Below are 14,972 nucleotides of genomic sequence, written 5' to 3'. Positions count from 1 at the left end.
GCTATCCTCCAGTCTTCCGGCACTATACCTGTAGCCAATGACGACATGAAGATCAAAGCCAAAGGCTCTGCAATCTCCTCCCTAGCCTCCCAGAGAATCCTAGGGTAAATCCCATCCAACCCAGGGGACTTACCTATTTTCATACTTTCCAGAATTGTTAACACCTCCTCCTTATGTACCTCAATCCTGTCTAGTCTAAAAGCCTGAATCTCAGTATTCTCCTCAACAATATTGTCTTTTTCCTGTGTGAATAGTGACAAAAAAATACTCATTCAGTGGCTCTCCCATCTCTTCGCACTCCACGCACAACTTCCCACTGCTGTCCCTAACTGGCCCTAACCAATCTTTTATTCCTGACATACCCTATAGAAAGTTTTAGGATTTTAGAACATAGAACATAGAACATAGAACATTACAGCGCAGAACAGGCCCTTCGGCCCACGATGTTGCGCCGACCAGTTACAAAAACAATGACCCACTAGCCTATACCAATCCCTTTTCGTCCATAAACCTATCCAGAGATCTCTTAAACGCCCCCAAACTAGACGCATTTACAACTGCAGCAGGCAGGGCATTCCAATCCCTCACCACCCGCTGGGTAAAGAACCTACCCCTGACATCCGTCCTGTAGCTACCCCCCCTTAATTTAAAGCCATGCCCCCTCGTGCTAGCTTTCTCCATCCGAGGAAAAAGGCTATCACTATCCACCCTATCTAAACCTCTAATCATCTTATATGTTTCAATAAGATCCCCTCTTAGCCGCCTTCTTTCCAACGAAAACAACCCTAGATCCCTCAGTCTCTCCTCATAGGACCTCCCCACCATACCAGGCAACATCCTAGTAAACCTCCTCTGCACCCTCTCCAACGCCTCCACATCCTTCTTGTAATGCGGGGACCAGAACTGCACACAGTACTCCAAGTGCGGCCGCACTAGAGTAGTGTACAGTTGCAACATTACACTGCGACTCCTAAATTCAATCCCCCTACCAATAAACGCCAAGACACCGTACGCCTTCTTGACAACCTTATCTACTTGATTCCCAACTTTCAGGGATCTATGTACACACACACCTAGATCCCTCTGTTCATCCACACTATTCAAAGTCCTCCCGTTAGCCCTATACTCGACACATCTGTTGCTCCTACCAAAGTGAATTACCTCACACTTCTCCGCATTAAATTCCATCCGCCACCTCTCGGCCCAGCTCTGCAACCTATCTAAGTCTCCCTGCAGACTATGACACCCTTCCTCACAATCTACCACACCTCCAACTTTGGTGTCATCAGCAAATTTACTAATCCACCCAACTATACCCTCATCCAGATCATTAATAAAAATTACAAACAACAGTGGCCCCAAAACAGATCCCTGAGGCACACCACTCGTAACTGCACTCCATGATGAATATTTACCATCCACCACCACCCTCTGTCTCCTATCTGATAGCCAATTCCTGATCCAACTTCCTAGATTACCCACAATCCCATACATCTGCATTTTCTGCAGAAGCCTACCATGGTGAACCTTATCGAACGCCTTACTAAAATCCATGTATACCACGTCAACTGCCTTACCCCTATCCACCTCTTTGGTCACCTTCTCAAAAAACTCAATAAGGTTAGTAAGGCACGACCTACCTGCTACAAAACCATGCTGACTATTTCTAATCAATTCATTACACTCCAAATAACTATAAATCCTATCCCTAATAATTTTTTCTAAAACCTTGCCCACAACAGAAGTAAGACTCACCGGTCTATAATTCCCGGCAAAGTCTCTGTTCCCCTTCTTAAACAATGGGACAACATTCGCTATCCTCCAATCCTCCGGGACTACACCAGAGACCAATGACGACCTGAAGATCTGAGCCAGAGGCTCTGCAATCACCTCTCTAGCCTCCCAGAGAATCCTAGGGTAGATCCCATCCGGACCAGGGGACTTATCTATTTTCAGCCCCTCAAGAATTTCCAGCACATCCTCTTTATCAACCGTAATACTGTCTATTTTACACCCCTGCAACCCAATGTCCTCCTCAGCTATATTCATGTCCCCCTGCGTGAACACCGAAGAGAAATATTGGTTCAATACTTCTCCAATCTCCTCCGGTTCCACACACAACTTCCCCCTGCTGTCTGTAACTGGCCCTAATCTTGCCCTGACCAACCTTCTGTTCTTGACATACTTATAGAACGCCTTAGGATTCTCCTTAATCCTATCAGCCAAAGTCTTCTCATGTCCTCTTTTAGCCCTTCTCAACTCACTCTTCAACTCCCTCCTAGCCAATCTAAAGCTTTCTAGTGCACTATCTGAGCCCTCCAATCTCATCCGAACATAAGCCTCCTTTTTCTTTTTAACCATCGACTCAACTCTTTTAGTGCACCACGGTTCCCTAGATCTACCAAATCCACCATGCCTGACAGGGACATACCTATCAAGGACTCGCAGTAGCTGCTCCTTGAAAAAACTCCACATTTCAGACGTTCCCAGTCCCTGTAATCCCCTAATCCAATCCATGCGTCCTAATTCACTCCTGATAGCCTCATAATCGCCCTTACCCCAGCTAAAATTGCTGACCCGAGGTTCATGCCTATCTCTTCCCATCACTAAGGTGAACGTAACCGAATTGTGGTCACTATCACCAAAATGCACACCAACTTCCAAGTCTAGCACCTGGTCTGGCTCATTTCCCAGCACCAAATCCAATATAGCCTCACCTCTAGTTGGCCTGTCTACATACTGAGACAAAAAACCTTCCTGCACGCTTTGTACAAACACTGACCCCTCTAGCGAGCTAGAACTATAGCAACTCCAATCAATATTCGTAAAGTTAAAGTCCCCCATAACAATTACCCTATTACTTTCACTCCTAACCAGGATTGTCTCCGCAATCCTTTCCTCAACCTCTCTAGAACTTTTAGGAGGTCTATAAAAGACTCCCAACAGGGTGACCTCTCCTCTCCTATTTCTAATCTCCGCCCATACTACCTCAACTGACAAGTCCTCATCAAACTTTCTCTCCGACACTGTGATACAGTCCTTGACTAGCAATGCTACCCCACCCCCCCTTCTACCTTCTTCTCTACTCCGACTAAAGCATTTGTACCCCGGAACCTGCAACATCCATTCCTGACCCTGCTCTATCCATGTCTCAGAAATGGCCACAACATCAAAGTCCCAGGTACTGATCCACGCTGCAAGTTCATCCACTTTATTGCGAATACTCCTCGCATTAAAGTACACGCATTTCAAACCCTGCTCCGCCCCACCCCCACTATGCCGTGCCCTGCATTCCCCAACTATGCCCCCCTCACTTTCACCCCCTTTCCTCACTATCCCTCCCCCCCTCCGAATCAGTTTAAACCTTCCTGCATCGCTTTTGCAAATTTACCCCCCAGGATATTGATTCCCCTCTGGTTCAGGTGTAGACCATCCCTCTTATAGAGGTCCCACCTTCCCCAGAATGAGCCCCAATTGCTCAAGTACCTGAACCCCTCCTTCCTGCACCATCCCCTCAGCCACGAGTTCAAACTTTCCCTCTCCCTATTCCTCTCTAAACTATCCCGTGGCACAGGCAAGAGTCCAGATATAACTACTCTTTCTGACTTCGCCTTGAGTTTCCACCCCAACTCCATAAATCTTTGCTTAATATCCCCTTCCCTTAACCTCCCTATGTCATGTGTCCCCACATGAACTATAACTTGGGGTTGATCTCCCTCTCCCCTAAGAGTCCTGAATACTCTGTCCGATACATCCTGGACCCCAGCCCCTGGTAGGCAACACACCAGCCCAGAGTCCCTACCCTTACCTCCAACTCTCCTATCCGTCCCCATAACTGTGGAGTCCCCAATCACGAGGCCCAATCTCTTACCCCTAACCACCTGAGGCTTGCCAATAGGCTCACCCCCAGAGACCTGCTCCCTTTGGCTATCCCCAGTTGATTTCTCCTCAACTGTAGCCTCCAGGACCGAGAACCTATTTTGGAGGGGAACAGCCCCAGGGGATTGTCCCCCCAACTGCTTTTTGCCCCTCTTCCTGGCAGTGACCCAAGACTTATTCCTAGGAGTGACTATCTCCTTATAACTCCTTTCTATGTCCGCCTCCACTTCCCGAATTATACGGAGCTCCTCTAATTCCCCTTCCAGCTCCTTTACACGCTCCTCCAGAAACTGCAATCTAACACACTTCCCACAAGTAAAATCACCTGAAACACTGTGGGAGTCCCTCACTACATACATCCCACAGGAGATGCAGCTTACAGCCTGAACTGCCATCCCTGAATCAATTACCAGCAGAAAAGTAAAAATATTAAAAAAAAAACTTCCCTCACACTTATAATTAGGTTAGAGGAGGTGGAAGGGTGGGATTCTCTACCAGTGTAGAGAATCGGGAATCCTCTCTGCACTAATTTATAGTGTTAGGGGCACGAGAAAAAAAAAACTACAACTACCGGTAAGCGTCCTAGTGACGACTTCCGGTTTCTAACTAATTTAAAAAAAACCGCCGAAACTCGCGACTTAACACTAAAAATAAAAAGTTAAACGGAATAAACAGAAAAATATACCTTATTTTTGCCTCCTCGCACGCCCAAAAATCGCTGCCTCTCGACTCAGCTCCACAGGATCCTTGATCCTATCTGCCAAAGACTTATCATGTCCTCTTCTAGCTCCTCTTAACTCTCTCTTTAGCTCCTTTCTGGCTAATTTATAACTCTCCAGTGCCCTAACTGAGCCTCATGTCTCATCTTTACATAAGCCTCCTTCTTCCTCTTCACCAGAGATTCAACTTCCTTAGTACACCACGGTTCCCTCGCTCGACCACTTCCTCCCTGCCTGACAGGTACATGTTTATCAAGGACACAAAATAGTTGTCCCTTGAATAAGCTCCACACTTCAGTTGTTCCCAGCCCCTGCAGTTTCCTTCCCCATCCTATGTATCCTAAATCTCACCTAATTGCATCATAATTACCTTTCCCCCAGCTATAACTCTTGCCCTGCGGTAGAGACCTATCCCTTTCCATCACTAAGGTAAACGTAACTGAATTGTGGTCACTATCACCAAAGTGCTCACCTATCTCCAAATCTAACACCTGGCCTGGTTCATTACCCAAATCCAATGTGGTTGGCCTATCTACATACTGTGTCAGGAAACCCTCCTGCACACATTGGACAAAAACTGACCCATCTAAAGTACTCAAACTATACCTTTTCCAATCGATATTTGTAAAGTTAAAGTCCCCCATAACAACTACCCTGTTACTTTCGCACCTATCCAGGATCATCTTTGCAATCCTTTCCTCTACATCCCTGGAACTTTTTGGAGACCTATAAAAAACTCCCAACAGTGTGCTCTCTCCTTTCCTGTTTCTAATCTCAGCCCAAACTACCTCAATAGACAGGTCCACATCAAACGTCCTTTATACCACCATAATACTGTCCCTGACTAACAATGCCACGCCTCCCCCTCTTCTACCACCTTCTCTGCTCTGACTGAAACATCTGAACCCCGGAACCTGCAACAACCATTCCTGTCCCTGTTCTATCCATGTCTCTGTAATGGTCACAACGTCAAAGTCCCAGGTACCAACCCACGCTGCCAGTTCACCCATCTTATTCTGGATGCTCCTGGCATTGAAGTAGACACAATTCAAACCACCTTCCAGCCTGCCTACACACTCCTGCGATCGTGAAACCTTATTCATGACCTCACTACTCTCAACTTCCTGGAGCTACAATCCAGATTCCCATCCCCCTACTGAATTAGTCTAAACCTTCCTGAGGAGCATTAGCAAATTTACCCCCCAGGATATTAGTACCCCTCTGGCTCAGGTGAAGACCATCCTCTTTGTACAGGTCCCACCTACCCCAGAATGAGCCCCAATTATCCAGCTATCTGAATCCCTCCCTCCTGCACCATCCCTGTAGCCATGTGTTCATCTGCTCTCTCTCCCTACTCCTCTCCTCGCTAGTACGTGGCACAGGCAACAGAGGTAATAACTCCCTTCGTTCTGGCTCTAACCTTCCACCCTAACTCCCTGAATTTCGGCCTTACGTCCCATCACTGTGGCCTCAATTCCACTTTCTGACCTCTATAACCCCTGACCCCCCCCCTGTCAATCAAACATCTATCTGACCTAGTCTTCAATATATTCAGTGAGCCAGCCTCTGCTGTGGTGTCTGAGCGAGACTAACCACCCTCAGAGGAGAAATTCCTCCTCTTGTCTATCCTTGGTGGGTGTTCCCTCCTTCTTAAACTCTGTCCCCTTGCTCTGGGTTCTCCCCACGCAGGGGGAAACATTCTCTCAGCATCCACCCCGTCAAGACAGCTCAAATTCTACACTTCACAATCACATCATCTCTTATTTTTCTAAACTCCAGCCCCGGATCTCCCCGACCTCTCCTCGTTAAGACAACCTTTCATCCCAGGAAGCCTCCTTGTGAGCCTCCTTTGAGCTGTAAGTACACCCCTCCCTATTCCGGGATTAGTTTGGGGGTTGATCCGAGGCAGCGGTTGTTTTGTTTTGTCAAATGGAAATTCTGGGATCTGACCATCCAGACAGACTCACCCAGTGTAACTTTTAAACTATCCAGAAACTTCCACACTCGCTCAGGCTGTTCGGAACACCTTGTTCTCGGTGCTAATTATCCTACAATCAGATACCACATCCCATCCCCCTGCTCAGTGCCCGTACCCCTTCACCACTTTCTTTTAGAACATAGAACATTCCAGCGCAGTACAGACCCTTCGGCCCTCGATGTTGCGCCGACCAGTGGAACCAATCTAATGACCCTCTAACCTAAACTATTCCAATGTTATCCATATGCCTATCCACTGACCATCTGAACGCCCTTAAAGTTGGCGAGTCCACAACTGCTGCAGGCAGGGCATTCCACACCCTCTGAGTAAAGAACCTACCTCTGACATCCGTCCTATAATTACCACCCCTTAATTTAAAGCTATGTCCCCTCGTGTTAGCCATCACCATCCGAGGTAAAAGGCTCTCACTGTCCACCCTATCCAATCCTTTGATCATCTTGTATGCCTCAATCAGGTCACCTCGTAACCTTCTTCTCTCCAATGAAAATAACCTCAAGTCCCTCAGCCTTTCCTCATAAGACCTTCCCACCATACCAGGCAACATCCTGGTAAACCTCCTCTGCACCCTCTCCAATGCCTCCACATCTTTCTTATAATGCGGCGACCAGAACTGTACGCAATACTCCAAGTGCGGCCACACCAGAGTTTTGTACAGTTGCAACATGACCTCACGGCTCCGAAATTCAAATCCCTCTACCAATAAAAGCTAACACACCGTACGCCTTCTTAACAACCTTATCAACCTGGGTGCCAACTTTCAGGGAGCTATGGACACGTACCCCGAGATCTCTCTGCTCGTCAACACTACTAAGAGTCCTTCCATTAACCCTGTATTCTATACTCCTGTTACTCTTACCAAAGTGAATCAGCTCACACTTTTCCGTATTAAACTCCATCTGCCCCCTCTCGGCCCAGCTCTGCAGCTTATCTACGGGATGATAACAACCATAGCACTTGAAAATGTTCCCTCTCTCTCACACACCTGCTTTCAGCTGTCTCTGTTCCTCCAACGCAAGAGACTCAAGGACTTGTAGCTGTGGTTGTGTGTGAGCTTCTCTCTGTCCCACTCGGAGCCCCCGGTCACTTCCGGCAGTTTGGCACTGATCCAGCTTGAGAGAGCTGCCGCCCAGCTCTGTCTGGGTATCGGGAATGTTCAGGGATCTCTGCCTCAGCGGTGATTTAGCCCGACCCCCCTGGCCCCTGTACTTGTCGGACGTTGGCTTGAACGCACCGGACCCTCCGGGACAGGACGGCTGCCCACTGCTCCTCGGTGGCTCTGCCTTACATCTCTTCCACGCTGCAATACATCAGCAAACAGAGTCAGGTTTACACGAGCTGGTGGTTAGATTCACCAAACATCACATAATCAACGAGAGAGAAACTCAACATCTCAAAACACAATCGCAGAAACTGAAGCTGTTTTTATTTCTTTACAGGATGAGAGTGTCACTTTTTTTCTTAAGGTACAAAGGAAACTTAAGACACGTCAAAATGTGATTGTCGGGGTCTATAACGCACCCCAGCCCCTGTGGTGCCCAGCGGGCATGGAAAGCGTCAACTGTGCCCGCGGACACCGCGTGCTCCCTCTCCAGGGACGCCCGGCCACGATAGAGGGGCAGACAGCTGCCCCCCGATTGCCCGCCGCCTGGACCTATCGATGGCACGTCTCGCCAGGCCCAGGAGCAGGTTCACGAGGAGGTCGGCATCCCGACCCTCCCCTCTCCGCACCGGGTGTCCGTAGATCAGGAGCGTGGGACTGAAATGCAAATGAAACATCAATAAAAGGCGTTCGAGAATGCCCATCTCTAATTGCCCTCGAGGAGGTGCTGGTGAGCCGCCTTTCTTGAACGGCTGCAGTCCCTAAGGTGTAGGTACACCCACCGTGCTGTTAGGGAGGGAGTTCCAGGATTTTGACCCAGCGACAGTGAAGGAACGGTGATAGATTTCCAAATCAGGATGGTGGGTGGCTTGGAGGGGGAACTTTGCAGGTGGGTGCTGTTCCGCTGCTCTTGTCCTTGATGGAAATGGCCAAGCTTTAAAAGGTGGCGTTGAAGGAACCTTGCTGCCGTGCACCTTGTAGATGGTACACGCTGCTGTTACTGAGCGTCGGGGGTGGAGGGGGTGAATGTCTGTGGATGTGGTGCCAATCAAGCGGGGCTGCCACCTCCTGGATGGTGCCAAGAGTCCTGAGTGTTGGAGCCACACCCATCCAGGCAAGTGGGGGACTATCCCATCACACTCCTGACTTGTGCCTTGCAGAGGGTGGACAAGCCTGGGGGAGTCAGGAGGTGAGCTACTTGCTGCAGGACTCCTAGCCTTTGACCTGCTCTGATGGTTCCTATGGCCAGTCCAGCTCAGTTTCTCCCCAGGACGGTGACAGTCAGGCAATGATACTGAATACCAAGGGGAGATGGTCGTCGCCTGGCACGAACGTTACTTGCCACGCGTTAGCCCAAGTGTGGATATTGTCCAGGCTTTGCTGCTTCAGTATCTGGGGAGTTGCAAATAGCACTGAACATTGTGAAATCCTCAGCAAACATCCACATTTCTGACCTTACATAGGAGCAGGAGGAGGCCATTTGGCCCTTCGAGCCTGCTCTGCCATTTATTACGATCATGGCTGATCATCCAACTCAATAGCCTAATCCTGTTTTGTCCTCCACAACTTTTGATCCCATTCACCCCTATATCCAGCTGCCTCTTGAATACATTCAATGTTTTGGTATCAACTACTTCCCGTGGGAATGAATTCCACAGGCTCACTGGGTGAAGAAATGTCTCCTCACCTCCGTCCGAAATGGTCTATCCTGAATCATCAGATTGACCCCTGGTTCTGGACTCCCCCAACATTAGAATACCCTTCCTGCATCTATCCTGTCTAGTCCTGTGAGAACGTTATAAGACTCAGATTCCCCCCTCAAACACCTGAACTCCAGTGAAAACAATCCTAACCGAGTCAATCTCTCCTCATACATCAGTCCCGCCATCCCTGGAATCAGCCTGGTAAACCTTCACTGCACTCCCTCGAGAGCAAGAACATCCTTCCTCAGAAAAAGGAGACCAAAACTGCACACAGTACTCTAGCTGTGGCCTCACCAAGGCCCCTGTATAATTACAACAACACATCCCTGCTCCTGTACTCAACCTCTCGCAATGAAGGCCAACATACCATTTACCTTCTTTACCGCCTGCTGCACCTGCATGCTTACCTTCAGTGACTGGTGCACAAGGACACCCAGGTCCCTCTGCACACTCCCCTCTCCCAATTTACACCCATTCAGATAGTAATCCTTCTTGTTTTTGCTTCCAAAGTGAATAACTTCACATTTATCCAAATTATATTGCATTTGCCATTGATTTGCCCACTCACCCAACCTGTCCAGATCATTCTGAAGGATCTCTGCATCCTCATCACAGTTCACCCTCCCACCCAACTTGATATCATCTGCAAACTTTGAGATGTTACATTTTGTTCCCTCATCCAAATCATTAATATATATTGTGAATAGCTGGGGTTCCAGCACTGACCTCTGCGACATCCCATTAGTTACTGCCTGCCAGTTTGAAAAGCACCCATTTATTCCTACTCTTTGTTTACTCTCTGCCAACAAGTTTACTTCCCTCTCAAAACACTTCCCCCAATCCCATGTGCTTTAATCTTGCATGGTAATCTCTTAAGCAAGACTTCCAGAAAGTCCAAATATATCACATTGACTGGCTTCCCCTTGTCAACTCTACTAGTTACATCTTCAAAGAATTCCAACAGATTTGTCAAACATGATTTCCCCTTCATAAATCCATGCTGACTCAGTCTGATCCTGCCTCTAAATCCTCTAATCGTGGAGGATTTCTAAATCCTCCACGACAAAGACCTTGATAATTGATACGATGGAAGGTCATTGATAAAGCATTGAAGATAGTTGGACCTAGGTCACTATCCTGAGAAACAGCTGCAGTGATATCCTTGTGCTGAGATGAATCACCTCCAACAACCACAACCAAACTCCTTTCTGCCAGGAATGACTCCAACCAGCAGAGATTCCACCCTGATTTCCATTGACCCCATTTCTGGAGACCATACTCAGTTAAACACTCCCAGGACAGGTACAGCACGGGGTTAGATACAGAGTAAAGCTCCCTCTACACTGTCCCCCCATCAAACACTCCCAGGAGAGGGACAGCATGGGGTTAGATACAGAGTAAAGCTCCCTCTACACTGTCCCCGTCAAACACTCCCAGGACAGGTACAGCATGGGGTTAGATACAGAGTAAAGCTCCCTCTACACTGTCCCCCATCAAACACTCCCAGGACAGATACAGCACGGGGTTAGATACAGAGTAAAGCTCCCTCTACACTGTCCCCCCCATCAAACACTCCCAGGACAGGTACAGCACGGGGTTAGATACAGAGTAAAGCTCCCTCGACACTGTCCCCCCATCAAACACTCCCAGGACACGTACAGCACGAGGTTAGATACAGAGTAAAGCTCCCTCTACACTGTCCCCATCAAACACTCCCAGGACAGGTACAGCACGGGGTTAGATACAGAGTAAAGCTCCCTCTACACTGTCCCCCATCAAACACTCCCAGGACAGGTACAGCACGGGGTTAGATACAGAGTAAAGCTCCCTCTACACTGTCCCCCATCAAACACTCCCAGGACAGGTACAGCACAGGGTTAGATACAGAGTAAAGCTCCCTCTACACTGTCCCCCATCAAACACTCCCAGGACAGGTACAGCACGGGGTTAGATACAGAGTAAAGCTCCCTCTACACTGTCCCCCATCAAACACTCCCAGGACAGGTACAGCATGGGGTTAGATACAGAGTAAAGCTCCCTCTACACTGTCCCCCATCAAACACTCCCAGGACAGGTACAGCACGGGGTTAGATACAGAGTAAAGCTCCCTCTACACTGTCCCCCATCAAACACTCCCAGGACAGGTACAGCATGGGGTTAGATACAGAGTAAAGCTCCCTCTACACTGTCCCCCATCAAACACTCCCAGGACAGGTACAGCACAGGGTTAGATACAGAGTAAAGCTCCCTCTACACTCTCCCCCCCATCAAACACTCCCAGGACAGATACAGCACGGGGTTAGATACAGAGTAAAGCTCCCTCTACACTGTCCCCCCCATCAAACACTCCCAGGACAGATACAGCACGGGGTTAGATACAGAGTAAAGCTCCCTCTACACTATCCCCCATCAAACACTCCCAGGACAGGTACAGCACGGGGTTAGATACAGAGTAAAGCTCCCTCTACACTGTCCCCCCATCAAACACTCCCAGGACAGGTACAGCACAGGGTTAGATACAGAGTAAAGCTCCCTCTACACTGTCCCCCCCATCAAACACTCCCAGGACAGGTACAGCATGGGGTTAGATACAGAGTAAAGCTCCCTCTACACTGTCCCCATCAAACACTCCCAGGACAGGTACAGCACAGGGTTAGATACAGAGTAAAGCTCCCTCTACACTGTCCCCCCATCAAACACTCCCAGGACAGGTACAGCACGGGGTTAGATACAGAGTAAAGCTCCCTCTACACTGTCCCCCATCAAACACTCCCAGGACAGGTACAGCACGGGGTTAGATACAGAGTAAAGCTCCCTCTACACTGTCCCCCCATCAAACACTCCCAGGACAGGTACAGCACGGGGTTAGATACAGAGTAAAGCTCCCTCTACACTGTCCCCCCCATCAAACACTCCCAGGGCAGGTACAGCACAGGGTTAGATACAGAGTAAAGCTCCCTCTACACTGTCCCCATCAAACACTCCCAGGACAGATACAGCACGGGGTTAGATACAGAGTAAAGCTCCCTCTACACTGTCCCCATCAAACACTCCCAGGACAGGTACAGCACGGGGTTAGATACAGAGTAAAGCTCCCTCTACACTGTCCCCCATCAAACACTCCCAGGACAGGTACAGCACGGGGTTAGATACAGAGTAAAGCTCCCTCTACACTGTCCCCCATCAAACACTCCCAGGACAGGTACAGCACAGGGTTAGATACAGAGTAAAGCTCCCTCTACACTGTCCCCCATCAAACACTCCCAGGACAGGTACAGCACGGGGTTAGATACAGAGTAAAGCTCCCTCTACACTGTCCCCCATCAAACACTCCCAGGACAGGTACAGCATGGGGTTAGATACAGAGTAAAGCTCCCTCTACACTGTCCCCCATCAAACACTCCCAGGACAGGTACAGCACAGGGTTAGATACAGAGTAAAGCTCCCTCTACACTCTCCCCCCCATCAAACACTCCCAGGACAGATACAGCACGGGGTTAGATACAGAGTAAAGCTCCCTCTACACTGTCCCCCCCATCAAACACTCCCAGGACAGATACAGCACGGGGTTAGATACAGAGTAAAGCTCCCTCTACACTATCCCCCATCAAACACTCCCAGGACAGGTACAGCACGGGGTTAGATACAGAGTAAAGCTCCCTCTACACTGTCCCCCCATCAAACACTCCCAGGACAGGTACAGCACAGGGTTAGATACAGAGTAAAGCTCCCTCTACACTGTCCCCCCCATCAAACACTCCCAGGACAGGTACAGCATGGGGTTAGATACAGAGTAAAGCTCCCTCTACACTGTCCCCATCAAACACTCCCAGGACAGGTACAGCACAGGGTTAGATACAGAGTAAAGCTCCCTCTACACTGTCCCCCCATCAAACACTCCCAGGACAGGTACAGCACGGGGTTAGATACAGAGTAAAGCTCCCTCTACACTGTCCCCCATCAAACACTCCCAGGACAGGTACAGCACGGGGTTAGATACAGAGTAAAGCTCCCTCTACACTGTCCCCCCATCAAACACTCCCAGGACAGGTACAGCACGGGGTTAGATACAGAGTAAAGCTCCCTCTACACTGTCCCCCCCATCAAACACTCCCAGGGCAGGTACAGCACAGGGTTAGATACAGAGTAAAGCTCCCTCTACACTGTCCCCATCAAACACTCCCAGGACAGATACAGCACGGGGTTAGATACAGAGTAAAGCTCCCTCTACACTGTCCCCATCAAACACTCCCAGGACAGATACAGCACGGGGTTAGATACAGAGTAAAGCTCCCTCTACACTGTCCCTCATCAAACACTCCCAGAACAGATACAGCACGGGGTTAGATACAGAGTAAAGCTCCCTCTACACTGTCCCCCCATCAAACACTCCCAGGACAGGTACAGCACGGGGTTAGATACAGAGTAAAGCTCCCTCTACACTGTCCCCCCATCAAACACTCCCAGGACAGGTACAGCACGGGGTTAGATACAGAGTAAAGCTCCCTCTACACTGTCCCCATCAAACACTCCCAGGACAGGTACAGCATGGGGTTAGATACAGAGTAAAGCTCCCTCTACACTGTCCCCCCATCAAACTCTCCCAGGACAGGTACAGCACGGGGTTAGATACAGAGTAAAGGTCCCTCTACACTGTCCCCATCAAACACTCCCAGGACAGGTACAGCATGGAATGAATATTGGGAGTGGGATTGAGGTGGGGGTGAGGATGGGGGCTGGGGTGGGGGTTGGGCTGGGGGTGGGGGATGGGGAGAGGGGTGGGGGTGGGGGTTGGGCTGGGGGATGGGGAGAGGGGTAGGGGTGGGGGTGGGGGTTGGGCTGGGGGATGGGGAGAGGGGTAGGGGTGGGGGTGGGGGTTGGGCTGGGGGTGGGGGATGGGGAGAGGGCTGGGGGTGGGGGTGAGGGATGGGGGTGGGGGTTAGGGATGGGATCTCTCTGTCTCCTCCACCATGACTCACCCTGTCTGCCTCCCTCAGCCTGTGCTGTGGGTCCCGGGCCCGGGTAGCTGCTGTTCCCGGGGCTGAGCAGGGATGAGCGGATCCCGGACACGAAGTTGTCGAAGGTGAGGTACCCGGAGGCGGGGGCCACTCTCCGCAGGCACTGCAGCACCCCCGGGGGTAGGGAGCGGCCGGAGCCGCCCTGCCAGCGGGACTCGATCTCCAGGATGTGGACCCAGCCCCTTCGCCCATCGTCCAGGATGTCGAACAGAGTGCGGAGGCTGTGCAGGAAAGCCCGGGGCACGGGCTCCGCCTCAGGCTGCAGCTTACCCGGGGCGAGAGGCTCCATCAGCCCCGGGCCGGTACCCGGCTCCCGGCTCCCCGCCCCGATCCCGGGCTCTCTGTCCCCGTCCCTCTCTCTTTATCCCGGTCTCTCTCTCCCTATCCCAGTCCCGGATCCCGATCCCTATCCTGGTCTATCCCGATCCCGGTCTCTCTCTCTATCCCGGTCTATCCCTATCCCGATCCCGGTCTATCCCGATCCCGGTCTATCCCTATCCCGATCCCTATCCCGGGTCTATCCCTATCCCGATCCCGGTCTATCCCTATCCCGAT

General features: G+C 50.2%; 1 protein-coding gene across 1 annotated transcript in view; it reads right to left on the bottom strand.

Annotated features, from left to right (window-relative positions):
* The window catches only part of LOC145358130 (suppressor APC domain-containing protein 2-like), a 52,594-nt gene extending 37,888 nt beyond the window's left edge, over positions 1-14,706 (bottom strand). The window contains exons 1-2 of the mRNA XM_080211809.1: positions 14,379-14,706; positions 7,580-7,894 (exon numbers count right to left, since the gene is read on the bottom strand). Of these exons, the coding sequence (XP_080067935.1) occupies positions 7,580-7,894; positions 14,379-14,706 (643 nt within the window). The remainder of the gene's footprint in view (positions 1-7,579; positions 7,895-14,378) is intronic.
* Positions 14,707-14,972: the final 266 nt, after the last annotated feature.

Source organism: Carcharhinus amblyrhynchos, chromosome 25, assembly GCF_965287045.1.
Source record: "Carcharhinus amblyrhynchos chromosome 25, sCarAmb.v2.hapA, whole genome shotgun sequence".
NCBI classification, from domain to species: Eukaryota; Metazoa; Chordata; class Chondrichthyes; order Carcharhiniformes; family Carcharhinidae; genus Carcharhinus; species Carcharhinus amblyrhynchos.
This window is presented reverse-complemented; position numbering and strand designations above follow the sequence as displayed.